Source organism: Oncorhynchus kisutch, linkage group LG12 (genome assembly GCF_002021735.2).
Source record: "Oncorhynchus kisutch isolate 150728-3 linkage group LG12, Okis_V2, whole genome shotgun sequence".
Classification (NCBI taxonomy): Eukaryota; Metazoa; Chordata; class Actinopteri; order Salmoniformes; family Salmonidae; genus Oncorhynchus; species Oncorhynchus kisutch.
In genome coordinates, this window is record NC_034185.2 from 29,431,488 (window position 1) to 29,458,180 (window position 26,693).

Here is a 26,693-nt window from a genome sequence, read left to right on the forward strand (position 1 = left end):
TGCTAGGTATGCGGCTAGCAGAGTTATGGAGACCTTGCCTGTGAGAGGAGCAGCAGCTGGACGTGCCGGTGCTGCAGGAGAGCAAGGCTCAAAATACCCCCAGCCGCTCCAAAACTGACAAGACAGCTGGGCTGACTGACTGCTCCGTATCGGAAAACCACTGGCCTTGGAATAGCAGGGTGCTGCTGTGTGAAATGATTGGTGCACACACACGCACTGATGCTTTGACTCACCACACACACCACGTACCGCCACAACAGCCTAGGAACCTCCCCCCAACGGTATTGGCCCCTATGGAACTATGGAAGTATTCTTAACCTCTAGTGCCCTGGAATGTTCTGCTAAGATTAGTTGGCATAAGGCCTTGATGGATGGAGGGATGGGTGAAAAGAGGTTGGATTCATTTAGAATCCCAACTAAGCTCCTACCCCCTATGCACGATTTGAAAGGGTTGTATAGCTCTAAGCATTTTGTCTACAATTCCACCTCGCCCTATTAGAAGGAAAAGGTGAGCTTATTCATACAATGCTTTACACTTATTCAATCCTCTCAGATCCACACAAGTGCATCCAAAGGGTTCACGGATTGGTTTGCGATTGACAATAGCCTGACTTTTTCAGCGGAAACCTTACTGAAACATTGTCTACCTGGACTTGTCCCATGAGACATGCTCATTCTGTGACAACCATTTTCCACTGCGTGCCCTAATGACCATGTGTGTGTTGATGACGCTTGCCCTTGATGTCCATAGGTGCAACTATGGCTGGCAGGGCCAGTTCTGTGATGAGTGTGTCCCCTACCCAGGCTGTGTTCACGGGACCTGTGTCATACCCTGGCAATGTAGCTGTGAGCGCAACTGGGGAGGCCTGCTGTGTGACAAAGGTAAGGCATAGGCGCACATGCACACCATGGCTTGCATTTTAAGTGAAATCAAGTAAAATACTGTACATTTGAAAAGTTTTTCCTAGCCACCGTGCTTCTACACCTGCATTGCTTGCTGTTTGGGGTTTTAGGCTGGGTTTCTGTACAGCACTTTGAGATATCAGCTGATGTACGAAGGGCTATATAAATAAATTTGATTTGATTTGAAAAGGGACGTTTCCACCCAGGTAGATGCCAGTCTTTCCCAGTCATTTGGGATTGAGGTCTGACGATAATACCTGGTGCATGTAACAAAGGTGGCGTGGAATACGGACTGACCATGACCAGTTTGGATGCATGCGCATATTATACTGTGTGTGTATATACTACTGTTCAAAAGTTTGGGGTCACTTAGAAATGTCCATGTTTTTGAAAGAAAAGCAAAACAATTAAAATAACATCAAATTGATCAGAAATACAGTATAGACATTGTTAATGTTGTAAATGACTAATATAGCTGTAAACGGCAGGTTTGTTTTAAATGGAATATCTACGTAGGGGTACAGAGGCCCATTATGAGCAACCATCACTCTTGAGTTCCAATGGCACGTTGTTAGCTAATCCAAGTATCATTTTAAAAGGCAAATTGATCATTAGGAAACACTTTGCAATTATGTTAGCACAGCTGAAAACGGTTTTGCTGATTAAAGAAGCAATAAAACTGACCTTTAGACTAGTTGAGTATCTGGAGCATCAGCATTTGTGGGTTCGATTACAGGCTTCTACAGAGCAATGCAGGTAAGATGCTAGCAGAAAATCAGCTTAATCACCTTGCACCTGCACATAACTGGCGTTATCTCTCTCATTCCTGTTGCAAGGCATTCTGGAACTTGCAGTCAAAAGCGTAATTCAATACTAACCAATACAATTACATATGTAAATAACTATAGAAATGTCTTTTAGATACAGCTCAATTAATTAACTTAAACATTAACTCTGTAACACATTAAAGTTACAACACTAACACAATGTGCCATTTGAACAGAGGAGTGATGGTTGCTGATAATAGGCCTCTGTACGCCTATGTAGATATTACATAAAAAATCTGCCGTTTCCAGCTACAATAGTCTATTACAAAATTAACAATGTCTACACTTTATTTCTGATCAATTTGATGTTATTTTAATGGACACATTTTTTTGGGACAGTTCTAAGTGACCCCTAACTTTTGAACGTGTGTGTATGTAAAGCGAACCACACACACACAGTTGAAGTCAGAAGTTTACATACACTTAGGTTGGAGTCATTAAAACTTGTTTTTTAAAAACTCCACACATTTCTTGTTAACAAACTGTAGTTTGGGAAGTCGGTTAGGACATCTACTTTGCAGAAGTCCTTTTTCCAACAATTATTTACAGACAGATTATTTCACAGGTACACCTCCATTTGACGTCAATTGGAGGTGTACCTGTGAATGTATTTCAAGGCCTACCTTCAAACTCGGTGCCTCTTTGCTTGACATCCATGGGAAAATCAAAAGAAATCAGCCAAGACTTCAGAAAAATATTTGTAGACGTCCAAGTCTGGCTCATCATTGGGAGCAATTTCCAAATGCCTGAAGGTACCACATTCATCTGTACAAACAATAGTACGCAAGCATGAACACCATGGGACCACGCAGCCATGATACCGCTCAGGAAGGGGACGAATTCTGTCTCCTCCAGATGAACGTACTTCGGTGCGAAAAGTGCAAATCAATCCCACAACAGCAGCAAAGGACCTTGTGAAGATGCTGGAGGAAATGGGTACAAAAGTATCTATAGCCACAGTAAAATGAGTCCTATATCGACATAACCTGAAAGGCCGCTCGGCAAGGAAGAAGCCACTGCTCCTAAACTGCCATAAAAAAACACAACGGTTTGCAACTGCACATGGGGACAAAGATTGTACTTTTTGGAGAAATGTATTCTGGTCTGATGAAACAAAAATAGAACTGTTTGGCTGTTATGACCATCGTTATGTTTGGAGGAAAAATGGGGAGGCTTGCAAGCCGAAGAACACCATCCCAACCGTGAAGCATGAGGGTGACAGCATCATGTTGTGGGGGTGCTTTGCTGCAGGAGGGACTGGTGCACTTCACAAAATAGATGACATGATGAGGTAGGAAAATTATGTGGATATATTGAAGCAACGTCTCAAGACATCAGTCAGGAAGTTAAAGCGTGGTAACAAATGGGTCTTTCAAATGGACAATGACCCCAAGCATACTTCCAAAGTTGTGGCAAAATGGCTCAAGGACAACAAAGTCAAGGTATTGGAGTGGCCATCACAAATCCTTGACCTCAATCCTATAGAAAAATTTGTGGGCAGAACTGAAAAAGCATGTGAGCAAGGAGGCCTATAAACCTGACTCAGTTACCCCAGCTCTGTGAGGAGGAATGGGCCAAAATTCACCCAACTTATTGTGGGAAGCTTGTGGAAGGCTACCTGAAAAGTTTGACCCAAGTTAAACAATTTAAAGGCAATACGTTCAATTAGTATTTGGTAGCATGTAAACTTCTGACCCACTGAGGATGTGGTGAAAGAAATAAGAGCTGAAATGTATCATTCTCTCTAGTATTATTCTAACATTTCACATTCTTAAAAAAAAAGTGGTGCTCCTTTTACTAGGATTAAATGTCTGGAATTGTGAAACTGAGTTTAAATGTATTTGGCTAAGGTGTATGTAAACTTCCGACTTCAACTGTACATACATGCATTGCAGTATGTATTTGGCCACCTGCTCGTTGAATATCTCATTCCAAAATCATGGGTGTTAATATTGAGTTGGTCCTCCTCTTTGCTGCTATAACAGCCTCCATTCTTCTGGGAAGGCTTTCCACTAGATGTTGGAACATTGCTGCCGTGACCAGAGCATGCCCACTAGTTCCAGAGACGCAAAACCATTGCACTGTAACAAATAGCATTACTGCCTCTTACAACAAGCAGATTTGCTGCTTGTTGCGGCGTCAGCATTGCTGGTTGCTGTGGAGACAAACCAATCCCCTTAGTAACTGATCCTGTTTTTGTTTCTTTGTTCCCTATTCATAATGCACAAATTAAAGTAGAAAATGGCCTGAATTCCCAAATGCATCTTAAGGCTAAGTTCATTGTGAGGACTTTCGTAGGAGCAGTGTTTCCCAAAACCATTTACTAAAGTTGCAGTTGAAATAGCTTGTTATTTACAGACTCTCAGACCACTCGTAGAACGGCTAAGTCTGTCGCTAGATGCGTTTTCCCCCTACCTCTTCATTTTATACACCAAAAATCTCTACTAAACACAGAATCGAGATGTCTTTCTGTGACCACCGATAACTTCACAATGAAGCCGACTACAAATACAAAGTTGCTGATGTCATTGCAATTGTTACAAGCAAAGCATAAAAAGATGCATCAAATGAAAACCGAGATGATTGAATTAACAGATGTATAGGCTACATAGGTTGTTCATTCAATTGAAATGTATTTAGCCTACAATTAGCAATCTAATTTCTACCTCAATGTATTTCATGATATGTAACTACGTGCGCAATGTGCCAAATCTTGAGTTAATGCGTTATTATAGGTTAAGCATTAGGATAAGCCACCTCAATATTTGCAGCCATAGCTAATATCTCTCTAGGAGCTGATCCATCATCAGTATTATGGAATAATTATGTTAAGGTAAGAATTCAATGTTGAAAGCTCATCTGAGAGCCGCGTTGCCTTTCTTTCAATCCTATCAGTATCGACACTGCCTTAACGACTCACTTAGGCAAAGTTCTGTCTGCGTTTCGGGGAACGCATGTTACATCTTCGGCCGTTGTGGGAAAAATGCATTGTTTTAACAATTAGTAACCCTAAGTTCCATCGCTATCGGGACACCGGGCCCAAAGCCTGACTGTTTTTTTTTTTGTTGCCTCAGATAATGAATCTAAGATCAATTTGGTCTCTTTACTCTTTGTAATACTTAAGCTTTGGAGTTGGCAAGGGAAAACTGATCCTAGAGGAAACCTCTAACCAGAGCTGACAATCGGGCCCCGCTAATGACTGGTGGAGATGGGAACTTGTGGCTACTGCAAAGGGACGTCCTTCTAGCTGTTGGCATAGTTATATAAACACACAACACGGCTAGTACATAGTGATAGTAGTAATGCTACTTTTTTGTTAGCGTTACTGCTAACAGGGTGTTTATTTGAGTTGATACTAATGGTTACAGCAGAGGAAATCCCTCTAGCTGTTAGCATAAACACCTAACGCATAGTAGTAATTGTACATTTGTGTTAATCGCTCCACTTCACGCCGTTATTATACTTGGGTGTGGAGTCATATTTTTTATTTTTTGCATGCATTCCTGGACTCCCAAATGGCAACATTCACAAGGGGGCAATGGCATAGATTCTCATTGTCTTCCCATTTTGTGGTAAAGACAAAGAAGAAATACTTTGAAAAATAACTACTGTAAGCTAATTTGAAAAAGAACCAACTGCATATTTACATAATAGCTACTTGTAATGAAAGTTGAGGTTTGTTTTACATTACCTTGTTTTGTGCCTGCCAGTAGGCTACAATGTTTGAATTATAGTTTGAACAGTAGACTGCTTATATGATGCAAAGCCTATAGGCGGAACTACTTACTACAAGGAGCCACCCATTTTGTGATGAACATGACGTTCTCGTACTGCATTACACTCTAAATCTTTGTGTTGTGTACAGTCTGTCGTGCTTCTTAGGGTGAAGTTAGCATGGTGATAGGATACTAGTGTCAAGACCTTACTGTAGTGGCCATAGGGACACCCAATCCTCCCTCTGCCCTCAGTCACTGTGTACTTTCTAGGATGAGAGGAGGTACACAGGTCCCTAGTGGGGTCCAATCCCTCTTTATTTATTCACAAGGCCTTTAGGGGGGGAACAGAACAGCCTCAGGGCTTGATACATCGTACACTTCCATAGTACTATGTTGGCTGACTTTGGGATGCGTCCCAAATTACACACCTTTTGCACTATTTGGGACGCAGCCAGTGTGTGCTTACCAAATCTAAATTCCCCTAGCATCTAGACAAGTGTTTTTTTTTTTTTTGTAGAACTGAACAGTATTTAAAAATATGCTATATGGGAATACTTTAGCTCTGTCTTGCCTTCAGGATAGGCTTACACCTTTCCAGTCATTTCACATCTGCACACAGTGTCTGGTGGGGTGCTGTAGAGAACCAGAATTATAGTGTAAGAGAGGTGGGGAGAGGGGCTTGATTTAGTGTTCCTAATCTGTGTGTGTAATTATGCCCAGATCTGAATTACTGTGGCAGACACCAGCCGTGCGTGAACGGCGGCACCTGCATGAACACGGAGCCGGATGAGTATCGTTGTGCCTGTCCCGACGGCTACTCTGGCAAGACCTGCGAGATAGGTGAGACACAGAATACAAGCTACCACTCAAAAAGGCTTAAAGGCCCAGCTCTATTTCTTCCCCTAGATCCTAGCTCTGCGCTGGCCACTTCCATGTTTTTCACAAATACTTTGGAAGGGCTTAAAGGCCTGTTCCCATTTGACCTCTGCCCTCTTACCCTAGTTACCACTCCAGGTGTGCTTAAAGGTCCTGTTGCATTTAGACCCCTTTAGGACTTTTCCCAGATTTTGACCTGCTTGTTTGTATAGTGATGTTTGTGTATCTGCACGTGTGTGTGTGTGTGTGTTCTACAGCTGAGCACGCCTGTGTGTCCGACCCGTGTGCCAACAGCGGCACGTGCCACGAGGTCCCTTCTGGTTTCGAGTGCCACTGCCCTCCGGGGTGGGAGGGGCCCACCTGCGCCAATGGTGAGAACACCACCCCTTTTTGTCTTAAACATCTCTCTCCATATCTGTACCGTCTCCGACTCTTTCCTTTGTGACGCTTGCGTTTCCCTCCGAGCTTGATACAAACAGTGAACCTTGGCCTCGTTCCAACAGCTCCTGTGGAAGTTGCCCCTAAACCACAGATCTAGGATCATATTTTATAGCGCCAATCTTATCCTACTCTTATCATGCACTTTGAAAGCATTGGAATAGGGCCTGTGACTTGTTTTCTCTCCATCTAGCTAGCCCATCCCACTCTTCTTCCTTTAACCCTCTCCTTGGTGGCCATCCCTGCAGTAGAGTGTGTGTGCTCCTGTGGGGGGCCCTAGCTTCATAGGGGCTAGGATTAGACACCCTTCGGGCAGAAGGCTCACCCGGGAGGGTGATTTGCATAACCTGCCCCCTCTTTGAACCAGGCCGCATTGGTGGCATGGTGTGGCGAATACGCTGCATCTTCCACACATACACACAATGTGTGCCCCCCCCCACCCCTACCTGTCCCATCAAGGTGCTTTCCCTAGTCCCCCAAGGTGTGTAGCTATCTGGCCTAAAGTATTGCACTGGTAATGGAGAGTGACTGTATGATTGCAGAAGTCCTGTGTTTGTTTCTCCATGCCTGTATCAGAAGTGCAAGGAGAGGGCTTTAATAGCAGCTAATCTGCTGGGGCCTGGATTATGCTAATCGTGTTATGCTACCATGACAGTCTTCCCTCTCGCTCTCTTTGCTTTCTCTCTCTGCTCTTTTGCTTTCTCTATTGCTCTTGCTTTATTTGTCTTTTTTCTCTTTCTTGCATCTCTGACTCTACCTCTAACATCTCTCATGTTTCTTGTGCTCTTTCTCTTTCAACTGCATCTCTTGGACTCTCCCTTTAACTATCTTATTGCTCTCTCACTCCCTTCCTCTTTCTCAGTGACTGCGTAAGACTCTTAGCATGTGGTGCTGCTATAAGTTATTGATGTGTTCTCTGGCAACAAGCTCCTGAAAATAGGCTTTTGTGTGGTCACTTTTAAAATAATGAAATGCAGTTAGCCAACACCTGCACTAGTGAGCTCAGGTACGCTTTAACAAGATGCCGGAGGTGAATTGTAGCGAAGGGTAGCATTTTGATATACTATCAATCTTTAGACGTTTACTGGAATTAGCAGGACACTCAGTAATCCTCTAAACCTGGTTATTTTGAGAAAATTACTGGAATTTTGCGACCTTTGTTTTATAGGGGAGGTGATTATCTAAAGTCATACATGCCTCTTAGCAGACAATCTCATCCAAAGTGACTGACAGTACATTGAGTGCCTGTTTTTTTTATGTGATCGCTGCAGGAATTGAACCCACAACCTTGGCCTACAGGTTTTATTCATTGAGATCAAATCTATTTTTCAAGAAACCTTGTCCAACAGCAGCAGGGGGAACAAAGTTTCAGACAATAACTTGCATGCACTAACACATTGAACAAAACTATAGACACATACAGTTACATGTCATAACTAAAAAACAACTGACCTAAAGACAGTTACTCTTCTATGATATTTACATTGACCAGGTGTTTTAACTCCACCAACGTGACTTTTTAATATATACATGTGAGAATTCCAGGACCATGGAATTGAGTAACTAAAGCTATTTCTACCATGACCTGTTCTAATTCTTGCTACTCTTAAAAGCAAATGAGAATGGGACTGTAATTTTAATAATTATTCACTGAACTGATTAAAGAATAAGTGGTATTTTACCCAATATGGCCTTATAACTCAGTGTATACCAGTGTTTAAGACTGCAAGGTCAATGACTACCAGCCGACGGCGCTGTAGAAATCACAAGGATGTTTTTGATTGATAATGAACCTGAGAGCCGCATGATATACTGAATCAAGTTTGCTCAGGGTAGTTAGTGGTTGAGGCATATATATCTATCTATCCCTACCTACCACTAAAGACTGCCGGTAATGTTTATCGTACCAGCGCCTTCCTGGCCTTCAGAGAAAAACGAGCCTTATGCCAGTAATTAAAACCTATCTTGAGCTTCCTTATTAAGTTATCCACATGAACAGTGAAGCTCAGCTTGTCACCAACCCCCACACCCAAATATTTGTACCCTTTGACTTGCTCTATAGTATGTCCATCCAATGTAGCAATGACATGATTAGTAACATGCCTGGCATTAGAAAATACCATGCATTTTGTTTCACCTGAATTCAAGACCAGCTTCAAATCATACAGATTCTGTTATATGGTGTTAAATGCTCGTTGGGCCTTTTCAAATGCTTAAGATAAACTACTACCACTTGAATAAAGAACAGTGTCATCTGCATAAAAACAAACATCCACTGTTTCAATATGATCCCTAATGTTATACAAAATGATCAACAGTGGGCCCAAAATAGAACCTTGCGGAACACCTGAGCACAACTTTATGGACTCAGATTTACAACCATCCGCCATTACACATTGTGTACAATTTGATTGGTTTATAAATGACTTATTTAGAGCATGACCAGTAATTCCACAACATTTTAATCTTTGCACCAACAAAGCATGGTCCACGGTGTCAAATGCCTTCGGCAAATCAATAAAGATGCATTCAATTCAACCATCTGAGCCACACCCGGCCATTGTGTTTATAGAAATTGTTACTGGATAACAAAGTAGAGGTTGTATTCAATCGAAATCGGTCACCACATTATTTCATATTAAATGCGATGTATTGTTAAATGTTGAACACTGACTTAGTATAGTATGCCAAATGTGTGGCAATGTGTTTGTGCTGTTTATTTAATTTTGTCTTTTTGGTTTTACTCAGACATGGACGAATGTGCGTCCAGTCCTTGTGCCCAGGGTGGGACATGCATCGATCTGGAGAACGGCTTTGAGTGTGTGTGCCCCCCACAGTGGGGTGGGAAGACCTGCCAGATCGGTAAGACCCCCTGATCACACACCCCACCCAAATCAGACTGCATGAGTGTCTCAGTGGTGCATCCAGACATGATTTTACAACAATCCATTAAAGTAGGGCTGACCCCATTTAGTCGACTAATAAATTTGTCGATGGCCTGTTGATCGACCAAGATTTTTTTTAAATGTATCAAGCAGTGTCATATAGCATTATTTTTATTTTTGTATTTTTTTTTAAAGTATGGCAGACTAGACACCTTTCTTGATTCACACGTGTCTCAGTGGACTAATCCTTTGCGGAGGCTACGGGGATGGCTCACCAGTAGTACATTTACTGTTAATTCCCATAATATCTAATGCACAATGTTTATTTGGTTACGATAATTTGTTAATGCATTCATTTATTATTATTATTATTATTATTATTATTATTATTATTATTATTATTATTATTATTATTATAATTGTCAGTGGACACGTTGTTTGTCGGCCACACAACATAGGCTACACTTGTGAGGAAAAGTTTTAGTTTTTTTCTTTCCATTTACAAGTTGTCAATTTATTGATTGACAGGAGCTCTACAGACAAAAGACAAAGTTGAGTAAGGACACGCACCTGATTATGCATAGAAGTAGGCCTAGGCTACCTGGCCTGTGTGCAAATGTAGGTCTATAAATATGCCCATTTGTGGGTCTGATTAGTATTTCTGACTTGTCTTAGCTTACCACCACTGAAGCTTTTCAAAGACGTTTTCTTCACCTCAAACAGCAAGTAAACTAAATCTGTCTTTATGTCCATTGACATGACAATAGTTCTTCAATGTAGCCTATTTGTAAAATCTTTCCAGCTCCTAGTGTGAAAAGGGGAAACAAATGTATCCTCTAATCCGGTGGATACATAAATTAGGGCTACCTGATATAGTTCTTGTGCAAATAGCCTACAGTTGTCTCTGTTCAGAGTTCAGTGGCGCGGGAAACTTTGAGGGGCCACAATATTTTATACAATGTTGCAAGTTTGCTAGTGCACGCTTCAGGCCAGACCCAAGTTAGTTGATATAATGTTTAAAGTTCCTTGCAGACAGGCTATGCATAAACAATGTTATTTATAGGATATTTTATCAGGGTATTTTATACCTTCAGGCTGCAATGTTTTTATTTATTGGCTTTATGTAGGCAATTTTTTACATAGTTAGCAATAAAGTGACCTTTAGAATTTTGATTTACCACATAATGATTGAGATACAAAGATATTATTATAAATGAAATGAAACTGTTCCCTGTGTATGAAAATCATAAATTGGCACTCCAAATGGAAAAGTTTGATCACCCCAGTTGTAGCCGGCTACTTTAGGAGCTTAATGGCATAATCTGCGAAGGCCAGCAGCAGCTGGAGGAGAGTCCGGAACATTTTTTTTTCTTCTTCTGTTTAGGCGATCTTGATCTTTGGCTCCCTCTTGAGTCACTTGTGTGTCATAATTATTTAATCACAGTGTGCCTAAAACATCAGACATAGTTGATTTTATTAAAAACACATAGTGTATCGCCCAGGCGCTGTTGCAGCCGGCCGCGACTGGAGGTCCGTGGGGCGACGCACAATTGGCCTAGCGTCGTCCGGGTTAGGGAGGGTTTGGCCGGTAGGGATATCTTTGTCTCATCCCGCACCATCAACTCCTATGGCGGGCTGGGCGCAGTGCACGCTAACCAAGGTTGCCAGGTGCACAGTGTTTCCTCTGACACATTGGTGCGGCTGGCTTCCGGGTTGGATGCGCAATGTGTTAATATGCAGTGCGGTTGGGTTGTTTCGGAGGACGCATGACTTTCGACCTTCGCCTCTCCCGAGCCCTTACGGGAGTTGTAGCGATGAGACAAGTTAGTAACTACTAATATTTGGTTACTACGAAATTGGGGAGAAAAAGTGGGTAAACCAGGTTCAATCCCGGGCTGTATCACAACTGGCCGTGATCGGGAGTCCCTTAGGGTGGAGCGGAATTGGCCCTGCGTTGTCCGGCTTAAGGGAGGGTTTACTTGGCTCATCACGCTTTAATGACTCCTTGTGGTCGGCCGGGCACCTGCAGGTTGACCGCTTGTCAGGTGAACAGTGTTTCCTCCAACACACTGGTGCGTCTGGCTTCCGAGTTAAGAAGCTCGGTTTGGCGGGTCATGTTTCAGGGGACTGCTGAGCAGCGATGAAATTGGGTAGAAAAAGGGGGTTACTCTAATATATATATTTGTATAAAGAATCGATTGGTAAAAACACATGACTCTAGGTCAACTTTTTCTTTTCGGACATTTAAAGGGATAGTTCATCCAAATTAACAATGTACATATTTGCTTACTTGCCATGACGGAAGTCTATCGACCGCGAGATAAAGAATCGATTGGTAAAAACACATGACTCTAGGTCAACTTTTTCTTTTCGGACATTTAAAGGGATAGTTCATCCAAATTAACAATGTACATATTTGCTTACTTGCCATGACGGAAGTCTATCGACCGCGAGAGACGGCAATCCATTCTTTGGATTTGTGAATCTAGCTACTTCCGCTAATATTAGCTTTTTGGTGAACTATCCTTTCAAGTACACCATTGATCAGTGGAGAGTCCACTTGCATGACAATTACCAATAGGTCCTTCCATAGCCCCAGGAAGGAGGGTGCTGCTGCAGACCCTTTTTTTTCATCACTGAAGTAGTGTACTGGGCCTTTGCTAGTCCTGTATTAATGGACCGATGTACCTGCGCTACAGACTGCTATATTTTTTTTCTCAAAAGTAGTGCACTGTGCTTTACTGATTCTCAGTCCCCCCTCTCCCTTCCACTCAAATTACAGGAGGTAATGCCATGTCCATTCAGAACCATTGACATTGCAGGAATAAAATGTGTACATCCAATCACATTACAATGAGCAATGCTATCGCTAGCCGTACAATCCTGTATGATTGGTTTGTATATGTGTTTTTGTGTGTGTACTTCCTTCCACCCCATTGAGTCTACATTACTCCTGTGGTCATTACACTGGGCCGCTCAAATTAAGATGGCTACTGTCCGCAACCCGATGCGGGTGCCTTCAGAGCACAGCGATGTACACCGGAAACTGCTTGGCAACCGCTACACTCGAACCTCAATGACCACAAGTCATGAGTGCTATTGTCTATGACCAGAGTCCCGTGTCACATTTTTCTTTCATCTTTGTTTATTTATCCACTCGTACCTGTTGAGAGGAAGCGTGGTGTGCCAGAAAGAGGATTATGACCTGGAAACAAGCTCCGGGGGGGGGGGGGGACCTGGTCTCCTCTTACAAAGCTGGAACCGTAACCTGGTCTCCCCTTACTACCTGAGTGTTGGATGTTTGTGTTTCGAAGAGTACAGGTGTGCGAGTGGACTGGCCATGCTCCCAAGCACAGCCCCCCCTCCTGAATATTTAATATGCTAATAAGCAGCAGGGCATTCTATTTTTATTTTTTTAGGTGGTTTAAAAAGATTAGCGTCTCAGGTGTCATCTGCTTTTTTTGACGGGATAGGCCCAAACAAGTTATCTGGGTGGCTGGATATGGAGGGAGTTGAGAGAGGACAGGTGGAGGAGACTCTTTGCCACTCATGTAGTGTGCGTAGGAGGGACTAGGGATCACTTTAGGATTCAGGGATAGAGTAGAACCTCTTCTTCTTGTTGGACTAAAATGGCTGACTGGATAATAAGTGTATTTCTCCCACCAGTAGTATAGGCTTATACATTTCCCTCCACTTGCCAAAAATGAAGGGGAGCTTTACCCAAACCTTTGTATGTTAAAGGGATTTTGTACCATTCTTTACTGTAGTTTGTTATAAGTGGGAGAGACTGACAAGAAGACCCATTCGTGGACTCCTTTTGTGCTGATGTGTTGGTGGTGGGGCTTCAATGTGCCTTTTCACCTCTTTCTTCCCCCTCTCACTCATCTTTCTCACCTCTCTATTAGAGGTCGACCGATTATGATTTTTCAATGCCGATACCGATTATTTGAGGACAAAATAGCCGCTACCGATTTATCGGCCGATTTTAAATAAAAAATAATTTTATTTTTATATACACACAAACACAGTGGAGCAAAAAAGTATTTAGTCAGCCACCAATTGTGCAAGTTCTCCCACTTAAAAAGATGAGGCCTATAATTTTCATCATAGGTACACTTCAACTATGACAGACAAAATGAGGGGGGAAAAATCCAGAAAATGACATTGTAGGATTTTTTATGAATTTATTTGCAAATTATGGTGGAAAATAAGTATTGGAAGACATGAATGGTAAAATAACGAAGGAACCTCAAGTTCAGCTGCAAGTTATTACAGGAATTATAACGCGTCGACTATTTCTCTCTCAACCATATACCTTTGACTATTACGATCCTGCTGCTGCCTACCACCCCTCAGTCATACTGCTCTAGCAAATCATAGACTTAACTATAATAAACACACAAATACGTTCCATTCCGTATTTTATCTAACGGGTGGCATCCATGAGTCTAAATATTCCTGTTACATTGCACAACTTTAAATGTTATGTCATAATTACGTAAAATTCTGGCAAATTAGTTCGCAAAGAGCCAGGCGGCCCAAACTGTTGCATATACCCTGACTCTGTGTGCAATGAACGCAAGAGGTGACACAATTTCACCTGGTTAATATTGCCTGCTAACCTGGATTTCTTTTAGCTAAATATGCAGGTTTAAAAGTATATACTTGTGTATTGATTTTAAGAAAAGCATTGATGTTTATGGTTAAGTACACATTGGATCAACGACAGTCGTTTTTTTTTTTTATAAGTTTAATGTTAGCTAGCTACTTACCTTGGCTTACTGCATTCACGTAACAGGCAGGCTCCTCGTGGAGTGCAATGTGATCAGGTGGTTAGAGCGTTGGACTAGTTAACTGTAATGTTGCAAGATTGAATCCCCTGAGCTGAAAAGGTAAGAACGTTCCTAGGCTGTCATTGAAAATGAGAATGTCTTAACTGACTTGCCTAGTTAAATAAAGGTTTTTAAAATAGTAATTTAATCGGCAAAATCGGCCCTAATTAATCGGCCATTCTGATTTAATCGGTCAACCTCTACTCTCTATCCCTCTTACCTCTCTTTCCTTCTTTCCTCCCTTTACCCGTTGACTCTGACTCCCATGTCCTGCCTCCACAGATGCGAATGAGTGTGTGGGGAAACCATGTGTAAACGCTTACTCTTGCAAAAACTTAATTGGCGGATATCACTGCGACTGCTTTCAAGGATGGTCTGGACAAAACTGTGACATCAGTCAGTATTCCTTTCCCCTTTATTGTCGTCACCGTCTCTCTCGCTCTCTCTCTCTCTCGTTATTTTCACTCTTGCTACTGATCCGTGTTTTTCTACCACTCCTCTCGGTCTCTCTAGGCTTTGGGCGACGTCACATTGTCACTTTCTAAAGAGGCCACCATCTCCGTAGCTGTCTCTGTAAAACTCACCAACTTTGCCTCTGTGGTTTTTATTGCATGATGGGTATAGCTTCTTGTCAACTGCATACAGTGCCTTCAGAAAGTATTCATAACCTTGACTTACTCCACATTTTGTTACAGGCAAAATGCATCAACTATATAAAAATACCCATCTATACTCTACCCTCACAATGACAATTTGCAAACATAAATGTATTGAAAATGAACATGCATAAATATCTCATTTTACTTAAGTATTCACACCCCTGAGTCAATATTTTGTAGAAGCACCTTTTGCAGCGATTTAAAGCTGTGAGTCTTTCTGGGTAAGTCTCTAAAAGGCGCTGATTGGTTAATCTGATGTCTGCAGTGGACGTACAGCATTTACTGCGATACGGCCTGTGCAGAAGTCAGGGCATTTATACCTCTTGCGCGTTTTTTTTTTTTTTAATTTTTTTTTTTTTTTTTTTTTTTACCTTTATTTAACCAGGCAAGTCAGTTAAGAACACATTCTTATTTTCAATGACGGCCTGGGAACAATGGGTTAACTGCCTGTTCAGGGGCAGAACGACAGATTTGTACCTTGTCAGCTCGGGGGTTTGAACTCGCAACCTTCCGGTTACTAGTCCAACGCTCTAACCACTAGGCTACGCTGCCGCGTTGCCGAGTTGTTGTGAAGGAAGTTGTCAAGGAAGTGAGTTTGCGCGGGAGTGCCAGTATATACTCAATCATGTCAATGCTGAGCTTTAAGGAGCCCTCCGCATTGTTAATTTTTTTGGGCCGGCGCATGCCAATGCAGTACAGAGCTCAATTTGGCCTCTGCGTGCCTCCGGATGCCCCGTAATTGCATCACACCAACCGTCCATCCATACAGTGCCTCCGACACACATTTGCGGATGGAGCATAAATTGGCTTTAAGAGTTTGGCACACCGGGTTTTTGCAACATTTTCAGGTCTTGCCATAAATCTACTTGAAAATCTAAGTCAAAATTGTCTAATTGGTAAGCAGCTCGTGTAGATTTGGCCTCGTGTTTTAGGTTATTTTCCGGTTGAAAAGTTTTGAATTGATCTCTTAGTGTCTGGTGGAAAGCCAACTGAACCAGGTTTTCCTCTAGGATTTTTGCCTGTGCTTAGCTACGTTCAGTAAAAAAAAATTATCATGAAAAACTCGGCAGTCCTTAACAATTACAAGCATACCCATAACACTATGCTTGAAAATATGAGTGGTACTCTGTACATTTTTGTAATTGATGTGCCCCAAACAACGCTTTGTATTCATAACAAAACGTGAATTGCTTTGCCACATTTTTTGCAGTATTACTTTAGTGCCTTGTTGCAAACAGGATGCGTGTTTTGGAATATTTTTATTCTGTACAGGCTTTCTTCTCACTCTGTCAATTAGGTTATTGTGAAGTAACTACAATGTTGTTGATCCATCCTCCGTTTTCTACTATCACAGCCGTTAAACTCTGCAACTGTTGTAAAGTCACCATTGGCCTCATGGTGAAATCACTGAGTGGTTTCCTTCCTCTCCAGCAACTGAGTTAAAAAGACACCTGTTTCTTTGTAGTGAGACTGGGTGCATTGATACACCATCCAAAGTGTAGTTTTTTTTTTACCCATCTATCAATAGGTACCCTTTGCGAGGCATTCGAAAACCGCCCTGGTCTTTGGTTGAATCTGTTTTGAAATTCACTGTTGGAGGGACCTTACAGATAATTGTGTGTGGGGTATGGAGATGAGGGAGTCATTCAAATATGTTAAATGGCATTTCACATTGACTCCATGCATCTTATGTGACTTATTTTAAATGTTTACTTGTGAACTATAGGTTTCCTATGACTTAATAGGGGTGTGAATACTTTCTAAAGGCACTGTTTGCTTTGTTCATAAAGACGACTAACTTTCCGTCTTCAATTCATTAACAAAACACCTACATTACCTGCCTTGATTGCACATTAAAATGGTGGGTCTGTTTTGCAATAGTTATTAAAAACCCTTCTGTGTGTAACCATCTTTCTCTCACCTATCTCAGATGTCAAGGGCTGCCACGGCCAATGTCAGAATGGAGCGACGTGTAAGGTATGCGCCCTTCTCTGGGCCTTGTGACTCAATGCCACACACAATAAATGAATAATGTAAAAAAAAAAAATCTGCTCAACCATTTCTGTAATTATTTCATGGAAAACGATCAACTCTGAACTATATACAGTAACAGTCAAAAGTTTGCACACAGCTGCTCATTCAAGGGCTTTTCTTAATGGTTTCTATGTTCTAAATTGTAGAATAAGTGAAGACATCAAAACTATGAAATAACACATATGGAACATGTACTAACCAAAAGTGTTAAACAAATCAGCGTGTATTTTAGATTCTTCAAAGTAGCCACCCTTTGCCTTGACAGCTTTGCACACTCTTGGCATTCTCTCAACCAGCTTCACCTGGAATGCTTTTCCAGCAGTCTTGAAGGAGTTCCCACATATGCTGAGTACTTGTTTGTTGCTTGTCCTTCACTTTGCTGTCCAACTCGTCCCAAACCATCTCAATTGGGTTGTGGAGGCCAGGTCACCTGATGCGGCACTCAATCACTCTGTGGAGGTGTGTTGGGTCATTGTCCTGTTGAAAAACAAATGATAGTCCCACTAAGTGCAGACCAGATGGGATGGTGAATTGCTGCAGAATGCTTTGGTAGCCATGCTGGTTAAGTGTTCCTTGAATTCTAAAGAAATCACTAACAGCGTCTCACAAAGACACGGTGGTTGGAAGCAAAAATCGCAAATTTGGACCAAAGGACAGATTTTCACAGGTCCATTGCTCATCTTTCTTGGCCCAAGCAAGTCATCTTATTATTGGTGTCATTTAGTAGTGCAGCAATTTAGCTATGAAGGCCTGATTCACTGTCTCCTCTGAACAGTTGATGTATCTATTACTTGAACTCTGCAGCCCAAATAAATGCTTACATTTTTGAGGCTGGTAACCCTAATGAACTTATCCTCTGCAGCAGAGGTAACTCTGGGTCTTCTTTTTCTGTGGCGGTCCTCAGTTTCATCAACGCTTGGTTTCTGCGACTGCACTTCAAGAAACTTTAGAAGTTCTTGAACTGTTCCGGATTGACTGACCTTCATGTCATGAAGTAAAGATGGACTGTTTATCTTAGCTAATTTGAGCTGTTCTTGCCATAATATGGACTTAGCCATATTTGATAAGACCATCTTCTGTGTACCACCCCTACCTTGTCACAACACAATTGATTGGCTCAAACGCATTAATAAGGAAAGGAATTCCACAAATGGACTTTTAACAAGGCACACCTGTTAATTGAAATGCATTCCATGTGAAGCTGGTTGAGAGAAAGGGTGGCTAATTTGGAGAATCTCAAATATAAAATTATTTGGATTTGTTTAATTAACACTTTTTTGGTTACTACATGATTCCATATGTTTCATAGTTTTGGTGTCTTCCCTATTCTACAATGTAGAAAATAGTTAAAAAATAAAAACCCTTGAATGAGAAACTTTTGACTGGTACTCTATGACCAAGAGGTAGTATGTAAATGGAGGTTAAGAAGGCTCTTAGACTGAACCCTAGAGGACATGCTCACCTAGATATCCTGTTAACCATGGAGCCATATCATATACTGTCAAGTCCTTTCTTGCATTCTACTTGTCCTTTACCTGTTAGCAGGTCATACCCTGTCCTATAGGATTCTCATGTGTTAGATCTATCTATTTTCCCACCATCTCCCTTCAGGAAGGGCCCAGGGGATACCTCTGTCAGTGCCCGTCAGGCTTTGTGGGCACGCACTGCGAGATCCAGCGGAACAGGTGTGCCAGTGGGCCCTGCCAGAACGGTGGGCGCTGCCACAGCGTTTTGGACGGCTTTGTGTGCGAGTGCCCGACCAAGTTCTCTGGGGAACTGTGTGAGGTGAGCCTTTAGTTCAAAGGCCGAAGTCTCGGGACCAGTTTGCGCTGCTTTCAAGTGTTGGTCCTTTTGGTATATATGCGTGCGCACAGTCTGTTTTACGGTGAGATTAAAAACAATGGTATGTCCTGAATTCAGTCAAAGCAAAACTCCCGCATAAGAGAATAAACACGCACGCACTCCTAGAACTATACACACACACACACACACACACACACACACACACACACACACACACACACACACACACACACACACACCGCTGTACTGTTTTGCTTTGACTGAACGGCAGACAGTACTGGTTGTGAGCCCAGTCCTGTACTTGGCGTAACAGGCTATAAATACGAACCCTTTTGAATGAGGCAACTCTACTATGGCCCTGTGCCCACTCAGTCACTCCAGGGCATTGAGAAGCTAAGTTTATGCCTGTCGTGGAATTGTGGCTCTATTCTTACACTCCTGTTACCATCGTGTGACATGCGTATGATACTTACTACACTTGTATTGCATTGATATGCCACAAATGTGCAACATGCGTATGACTTCCCTATGCACTCCTGCTAAACTCAGACCGCATACATGATGACACTATAAACTCCTACACATGTTCAACATATTGTACATATGACATTCCTATTTAGTTTCTTACAGGTACGGGAATCCCTATGTGTGCAAGTGTTTGCACACTTTTTGTTGTTAGCCTAGGTAATCATAGGGATTCTAGGCCTATGTAATTCTATGCCCTATGATCCCTATGGGCCTATTATAACTTTTAACATATTTTAATGTGACATAAACACAACCAGTCAATGGTTTCAAAAAATGCCCTCCTGTAGGCTACCCGTGCACTTTTGTCCACTCACAAAATGATTACAACATCCAAACAGTGCATTGTTCACTCACAATTTGATGAATGGAAAGAGACCTCTGTTACAAAACACCTATGTGTATTGTAATGACGTTTTGCGATTGTCATTAGGCCTATACTTCATGCATCCACTGCTGTCCGTGTGTCTCTGTATCGGCAACTCATTTCCGCCTTGGCCAGATGTACGAGTTTTCATCGAACCACAACGCAATTTTGAGCATATACAACCCGGTTTCAAGACAATCCGCTCAGATTTCATGTGGCTGACGTGGTAATGTTAAGTAATGGCCTACAGTTTTCTTGACATTTTGTTGTAATTATTGTGATAGGCTCATGTTATACCGGTACTGCGTACCCCCACTATTAATTTTGCCAAGACGACATACCAGCTTACTTTCTCCCCTGCCTTCCTACTACACTCGTATGGCATACCTATAACAGGCCGAGGCACTGCTATGACACATCTATGCAATTGGCATGCCTGACACACAATCTCTTAGCACACCTATCCCACCCTTTTAACACCCCTATGTCCTTCTGCACACCAATGTGACTGAGTTCATTTGGGATCGGGCGTTTGAGATGTGCATTACAGGTGGTTTTGGGTGGGCTGTTTGAAAGACGGGGTGTTCAAGTGTTCTTCCTCTTCTGTGGAGAGGCTTAGATTTATGGGACTTGTCCCAGCCTTTAGCCCTAAGACCCCTCAGTTTACATCCCACACATACTTTTCATGGCCACAGCACTCAGAGAAGCCTTTAAACAGAACAGAATAGAATAAATACATCTCTGCCCCATCAGATAAAGTCAAATGAACAAGTTGGGTACATGTATCTGTCTGTGTGCGTGTGTGTGTCTGCGCAGGCTGAGTTTGTGTGTCCGCGTGTGTATTAATCTGTGTGAGAGCAGCATGACCAGGAGAGCACCATAACCCAAGTGGATCAGCCCACCCCGTTGCACCACACTACTGACAGACTCAGTGCCTTAAATGGCAGCGAGTTGTACCCCATGGTTTACACTGCGTTTTTTTGTTAATTTTCCCTACTTGATGCCCTGAGAACAGAGAAAATGTAGAAACTGGAGCCGCTGCCATGTCACCGAGGACTGGTTGAATGAAATTGAAATTAATTTAAACCACACACACACGCACACGCACAAACACGCACACACACAAACTACCTCCACACACAGATGTGTTGGTGATCTTCAGGTACCTCTGAGCTTATGCCAGGCTTCCACAGCTTAGCCCTTTGTGTTTATCTATATACTTAAAGAACAACTTGTGTGAAGTGTTGCAAGGCCTCTCACACACTTTCTTTCTCTCCCACACACCATTTCTGTCCATACTGGGTGGCAAGGATTCATTATCTGAAGTACTTGCATAAAGTGGATAAAATAAATGAAACTAAGTACAAATGTAAAACTTGTTTGTACATGTGAATGTGTGCATGTGGCTGTGTGTAGTACTTGTTTGTGCATTCGTGCTTGTGTACATGCTTGCATGTGTGAACGTTCTCCTTCCCTCCCCCACAGGTCCCAGGTTGGTCTCCTTCAGACCCGTGTGAGCCAACCCCCTGTGAGAACGAGGCACCGTGCCACACCCTAACGGGTGACTTTTACTGCGCCTGTCCCGATGGCTACGAGGGCAAGACCTGTGCCCACCTCAGGGACCACTGCAGGACCACCCCCTGCCAAGGTAGAGCCACACACCGTGACTGATTCTGGACCGGTTTTTGTTTTGTTCCCTATACATAATGCCTGAATGTAAATTGAAAAGGCTGATTCCAAATCAGTTACTAAGATTGAACTTGCCAGAGCCCCAGAGTATTATGAGGTTTCCCCAAGACTCAGGTCTTGGGTTGTTTTTTTTGCATTTCCCCCCCACTAATAGGTGAAGCTGATTTTTATTTAATTTTTTTAGATCTGTACCTAGGGGAACTAGACACCGGATCAGGTAGAGGCAGACACCTCATTCATCCCTCCTGTTTTTTTTTTTCTCTCAGTAATTGACAGCTGCACCATTGTCGTGGCGACCAATGACTCCGCGGGCGAGGGTGGCTTTCGTCACATCTCGTCCAACGTGTGTGGCCCCCGGGGACGCTGTATCAGCCAGCCCCGCGGCAACTTCACCTGCTTCTGTGACTCCGGCTTCAGCGGCACCTATTGCCACGAAAGTACGTACCACTGTGTCTTTCTCTGTCGGTCCGCATGGCTGCCATCTGTCCTTGTGACCAGTAGACTTGGGCAATTTTTTAATGTTTATTTCACCTTGATTTAACCAGGTAGGCTAGTTGAGAACAAGTTCTCATTTACAACTGCGACCTGGCCAAGGTAAAGCAAAGCAGTGCGACACAGAGTTACACATGGAATAAACAACACAATAGGGTGGAAAAAGAAAGTCTATATAAAGTGTGAGCATATGACGTGAGGTAAGGCAATAAATAGGCCATAGTATAGTGAAGTAATTACAATTTAGCAAATTAACACGAGTGATAGATGAACAGATGGTGATGTGCAAGTGGAAATACTGGTGTGCAAAAGAGCAGAAAAGTAAATAACTTGTATAATGTATAACAATACCTCGTTATACAGTATATGAAAGTGTTAAGTGCTTATAAACTATATCCAGCACAGGGCTCCAGCTATGCACTTGGATTGTTAACTTACTAGCTAAGTAGCTAGATGTCAAGATCAAGCTTCTTGGCTAAAGGAGAGACCTTCAGTCCCCTCCCTGGATCAAGATCCCTATTGGCTAAATTGTTTAGTGTGTAAAAAATAAACAATTTATCCCCTTGTGTGCACTTCCGGTAATATCGTATTCCCCAGTATGGTACAGATACAGTATGACTGTCTGAAAATCAAGATGCCACCCAAACTTAGACCAGGGCTTCAGTCGCATTTACTGCCACAATAGTATGTCTGTCTGTCTCCTGTCTTTGTCTGTTCATGTGACCTGGGCTTCAGTGGCCAGGGTTGGGGTAGCTTTTCTTACCCTGAGTAGTTAAATTGAGTAAATTCAATATTCTGCCACAAAAATTAATTCAATTCAATTCCCTCTTGACCCATTCCCTGAATTTCAATTCCTTTACTTCTTTCAACTCAAGCCAAACTCAACCCAACTACCTCAATGCATGGCAAGTTTGAAAGACTTGACCTTTACACATTTTGGGGTAATATTCCTAGAAACCTTAAATGCACCCTGACTTACACTTTTCAGGAAGTTTGTAAGTTTGTATAAACCTAAAATATATAAAATAATACAATGTTTTTCGAATAAAAAAATAATCATAAAGCTGTAAAACATTATGAATATTAAACCATCCTATGGGAAAGCTGAATAAAGATGTCCATTTTTTATGCACATCTGTTATTAGGCAAATCTATTGACCAAGTAAAAGCTGTTTTAATTCGAACAGCCTGGGATAATGCTGTAAATGCAAAATACTTCCCCACTGGAGACCATGTTTCAATTCCTGTCTGTACATTTCATTCAATGACTCCCTCTTTATTCTCACCCAATTTGTTTATCTAAATTAAGCAAAAATACGAACGGTAGAGTGGAATTCTACTCTTGTTATTATTTGTATTTTTTTTAAATGAAAGTATTAACAGACATTGGTCACTAAACATTTGTGGAATTTACTTTGTCTGTGTAAATCTTAATACAGGGTATACATAAATCAACAAGACAGTAACTTCACACATGTAGCTGCGGAGGGGGCGTTGTGTGCATGTGTGTGAGATGGGAGAGAGCAGACGGAGGGGGAGCGAGAGAACGCCAAGGAAACTCGGCTACAGCCAAGACTAGCCAACTTGAAGCAGCCACAATGTTATTTATTACCCCATATAACAGTGCATTGGGTAGCCTAGGGAAGCTAGCTAAGCCAGCTATAGCTTGCTAGGCCAATTGAGGCTACACTTTGCGCCCCCCCCCCCCCCAACCCCATTCAGATTAAAAACCTACCGGTTTGCTTGTTGTAGCCTACTCCTCATTTCTCAAACTTTTTAATTCTGTAATTGTACTCTGTCTTGCATTGTTTTAGTGAACTCACTCCACTTGCTACACGTTGAGCGTCTTTGCCGATTTTGATTGGCCAACATAAACAACAAGCTACACACCTGAAAGCTACCGGTTATCTACCTGTCTTATGGGGTGCACAGCCTAAACTACATTTTGAAGGTTTGTTTTATTAAATGAATCATTTGAAATGTTATGTTATATGGATATTTGATTTATTTAAAAAATATTTCAGTGTTAAGAGGCTTATAATTATAAATTGTATAGTATTAGTATTTGAATAAAAGTCTGTTTGGCTATTCAAATAACCGTGCACATCCCTATTGCATCCGTTATTGAAATGGCTGTACTGATTTTTTATTTTCCATACCTTCCACATGAGGTGAATGGTGTACTTTCCCAATTCCTAGATATTCTCTCTGATTGGATTCCAATTGGAATTAAACTGATCTCCGTAAACTAGCACAATGTTTTATGCAAGCCTGCGTTGTATTAAGGCAGTGGTCTTCAACTTGTTTTTGCCAAGGTACCCCCTCCCAGGCAAACCGGTAACCCAGGGACCCCCTCCCAGGCAAACCGGTAACCCAGGGACCCCCTCCCAGGCAAACCGGTAACCCAGGGACCCCCTCCCAGGCAAACCGGTAACCCAGGGACCCCCTCCCAGGCAAACCGGTAACCCAGGGACCCCCTCCCAGGCAAACCGGTAACCCAGGGACCCCCTCCCAGGCAAACCGGTAACCCAGGGACCCCCTCCCAGGCAAACCGGTAACCCAGGGACCCCCTCCCAGGCAAACCGGTAACCCAGGGACCCCCTCCCAGGCAAACCGGTAACCCAGGGACCCCCTCCCAGGCAAACCGGTAACCCAGGGACCCCCTCCCAGGCAAACCGGTAACCCAGGGACCCCCTCCCAGGCAAACCGGTAACCCAGGGACCCTCTCCCAGGCAAACCGGTAACCCAGGGACCCCCTCCCAGGCAAACCGGTAACCCAGGGACCCCCTCCCAGGCAAACCGGTAACCCAGGGACCCCCAATATACTTAATAAAACATGTTACTTACCAGGTGAATGATAATGGAAAGAAGTAATCAACACTTAAAAATTAATTGATTTGGTAGATCGTTTTTTTATTATTTTGACCTCCCCACATAATTGGAAGAGGAAGTGTGTAAACTTTTAACACAGCCTATTAGCTAGAAAGGTAACTCCGAACACTTTCGCTTAGAGCAGCTGTTTAGCTGGTTAAACAAATGTTAGCCATGTGTTGGCAACTATTTAGTTTTCAAGTCAAGAAAGTTACCAGCAACTAGCAATAGATTGTAACACCAGATAATGTGATTTAACCCCCTCCCCCCCCAAAAATTGGTATCCATTATACTGGGAGTTACAGGTTGGGTACTGTTTTGGTGTAGTATGGAGAATTTTTGACCTACCTTAACTTGGCGGTACGGTCTTTGTCCTCGATTCGTGGAAACAGGAGTCTCAATGTCATTGTCCAGTTGCAGGGGGGTCTGTTATGAATTCAGAAAAGTGTTTTGTTATTAAAATTAATAGTTTTTTTTCTCCATGAAGTAGTCCAACAATGTGTGACCGCCACCATCTTGTGTATTTCAAGTCTTCTCTCAATCTTTAGCTAGCCAGCAGCACTTGCTGCACTGGTAGCCTATTCGCTATGTCAGATACTTCAGTGAGTGTAATTTGCTCAATTAGGATCTCATTTACGACTGTAGGTACAGTTCCTTCAAAGTATTAATACCACTTGATTTTTTTTCAACATTTTATAGCCAGAATGCAAAATGTATTAAATGTAATGTGTTTTAGTCACTGTCCTACACACCATAATGTCAAAGTGGAATTGTTTTTATTTTTTATTATGTTTACAAATAGTCCATAAGTATTCAACCCTGGTATTGTGGCAAGCCTAAATACGTTCAGGAGTAAAATGTAACAAGTCACGTAAGTTGCATTGACTCACTCTGTGTGCTATAAGTGTTTAACATGATTTTTTGAGATTACTGCCTCAATCTCTGTGCCCCATATACACACTTATCTGTAAGGTCCCTTAGTCAAACAATCCATTTCAAACACTGATTCAACAACAAAGACCAGGGTGGTTTTCCAATGCATCGCAAAGAAGGGCACAGATTACATTTTTTAAATTTTAAGCAGACAATGATTATCCCTTTGAGCATGGTGAAGTTATTAATTACACTTTGGGTGGTGTATCAATGCACCCAGTCACTACAAAGATACAGGTGTCCTTCCTAACTCAGTTGCTGGAGAGTAAGGAAACCGGTGAGGGATTTCACCATGAGGCCAATGGTGACTTTAAAACAGTTGCAGAATTTAATGGTTGTGATAGGAGAAACTGAGGATGGATTAACATTGTAGTTACTCCACAATACTAACATAATTGACAGTGAATATAAGGAAGCTTGTACAGAATAAAAATATCCCAAAACGTGCATGCTGTTTGCAACAAGACACTAAAGTAATGCGGCAAAAAATGTGGCAAAATAATTCACTTTTGATCCTGAATACAAAGTGTTACTGCGTACCACTCCATATTTGCAAGCATAGTGGTGGCTACATGTTATGGGTATGCTTGTAATCGTTAAGGACTGGAGCTAAGCACAGGCAAAGTCCTAGAGGAGAACCTGGTTGTTTGTTTCCACCAGACAATGGGAGATGACTTCACCTTACAGCAGGACAATAACCTAAAAACACAAGGCCAAATCTACCCTGGAGTGGCTTACCAGGAAGACGGTGAATTAATTACAGTTTTGACTTAAATCGGCTTGAAAATCTATGGCAAGACCTGAAAATGGTTGTCCAGCAATGATCAACAACCAATGTGACAG

The 26,693-nt window shown here is 42.2% G+C and overlaps 1 protein-coding gene across 3 annotated transcripts in view; it reads left to right on the plus strand.

Annotated features, from left to right (window-relative positions):
• jag2b (jagged canonical Notch ligand 2b) overlaps positions 1-26,693 on the plus strand; it is a 102,984-nt gene that overhangs the window by 49,214 nt on the left and 27,077 nt on the right. For 2 of the 3 annotated variants that reach the window (XM_020496698.2, XM_031837352.1), the window contains 9 exons: positions 752-882; positions 6,167-6,286; positions 6,580-6,693; positions 9,509-9,622; positions 14,760-14,873; positions 17,067-17,113; positions 18,782-18,955; positions 21,351-21,513; positions 21,821-21,991. In XM_020496698.2, the coding sequence (XP_020352287.1) occupies positions 752-882; positions 6,167-6,286; positions 6,580-6,693; positions 9,509-9,622; positions 14,760-14,873; positions 17,067-17,113; positions 18,782-18,955; positions 21,351-21,513; positions 21,821-21,991 (1,148 nt within the window). The remainder of the gene's footprint in view (positions 1-751; positions 883-6,166; positions 6,287-6,579; positions 6,694-9,508; positions 9,623-14,759; positions 14,874-17,066; positions 17,114-18,781; positions 18,956-21,350; positions 21,514-21,820; positions 21,992-26,693) is intronic. The other variant, XM_020496699.2, reaches the window with a different exon arrangement.